Source organism: Entamoeba dispar, genomic scaffold (assembly GCF_000209125.1).
Source record: "Entamoeba dispar SAW760 scf_1105229462099 genomic scaffold, whole genome shotgun sequence".
Classification (NCBI taxonomy): Eukaryota; Evosea; order Mastigamoebida; family Endamoebidae; genus Entamoeba; species Entamoeba dispar.
In genome coordinates this window covers 1-1181 of record NW_001855023.1, presented here as the reverse complement: position 1 = coordinate 1181, position 1181 = coordinate 1, and the positions used below count along the sequence as shown (strand labels likewise).

General features: G+C 25.6%; 1 protein-coding gene across 1 annotated transcript, besides 2 other annotated features; it reads right to left on the bottom strand.

Moving 5' to 3' along the window:
* The first annotated feature begins 69 nt into the window (after positions 1–69).
* Positions 70–124: a sequence feature (AT_rich).
* A 59-nt stretch (positions 125–183) lies between these two features.
* Positions 184–224: a sequence feature (AT_rich).
* Positions 220–1041, bottom strand: EDI_186480 (CCR4-NOT transcription complex subunit, putative; the record flags this gene model as incomplete). Its single annotated transcript, XM_001739301.1, has 1 exon — positions 220–1041. A coding segment is annotated over one exon (822 nt), but the record flags the coding sequence as incomplete, so codon positions are not given.
* Positions 1042–1181: the final 140 nt, after the last annotated feature.

The window sequence follows — 1181 nt, the reverse complement described above, 5'->3', positions numbered from 1 at the left end:
TCAAATTCAATTAAAATGTGAACAATTCAAGCATTCAAAACTCTTTTAAACCAAATACTAAATTGAATGATTATTTTTTATTTATGTTTTTAATATTAAAATCCTATAAATTTATAATAAAAATCATTAACCATCCTTCTTATTTGTGTTAAATCAAAATAAATTTCAATACAAGGCTAATTCTTATTATTTTATTTAACTTTATTTATGATATTTTATTTATTCATATTCATCATTTAAACCAAATAATATACCATTAAATTTTTCATCATCAAACTCTGGATGTTTTTCTTTTAATTTAAAATAAAGTCCTCCTGTAATTAAACTATCTGAACCAGCTTGATGCATTGTACCAATTCTTTGAACTCCTAAACTAGAAGCAATTGCCTGTAAACTACCATGATAAGTTTGACTAATTTGATTAGTAACATATTTAAGATCAATAATATTAGGAAAGAAGATTCTTAATTTTTTTATGAATCCATCAACATTAGAAGGTAATTTTTCACATGTTAATAATTTAAGCATATATCCAAAATCATATCCACTATGAAACGTTAACCAATGTGTATTTTCATTTAAAACTAATCCAGATGCCATTATAGCCTCTCCGAAATCTTCAGCTGAAATACCTGCATTTTTAAATTTACCAAAATTAATACCTGCTTTTTGTAATAATTGAATAGAATCAACAGATGACTCATCTTTATCAGTATCAAATTGAAAATTAAATTGCCATGTTCTAACACCATCTGGATATTGTCCTTTTTTATTTTGTAATGTAATACCAACTTGAATAATTTTTAATTCATCTACATTTCCTTTTAAAAATGAATAATGTTCATCTGGATCTACTGAATCTTGCATATTGCAAGATGTTCTACTTGAAAATCCTGGAAATTCTGTATCCATTGAAACATATGGATAATTATCAATTAAATCACTAATATTCATCATTTCATCTTGTAAATTATTTTGATACACATCAGTAAAATAACTGTTTTGGTAATTTGTTCTGGAATTACATATGGTGGAAATTGTCTATTAGTGGTATTATTGGCATTTGAGGAAATCGTTGCATTGGGACCCTGTATAAATGGTGAGCGTCATATTCATAAATGGGTATTCATACCTGGATACGTGCATAATAAACTGATTTTGAGTTTCTTTCATTTTAGTAT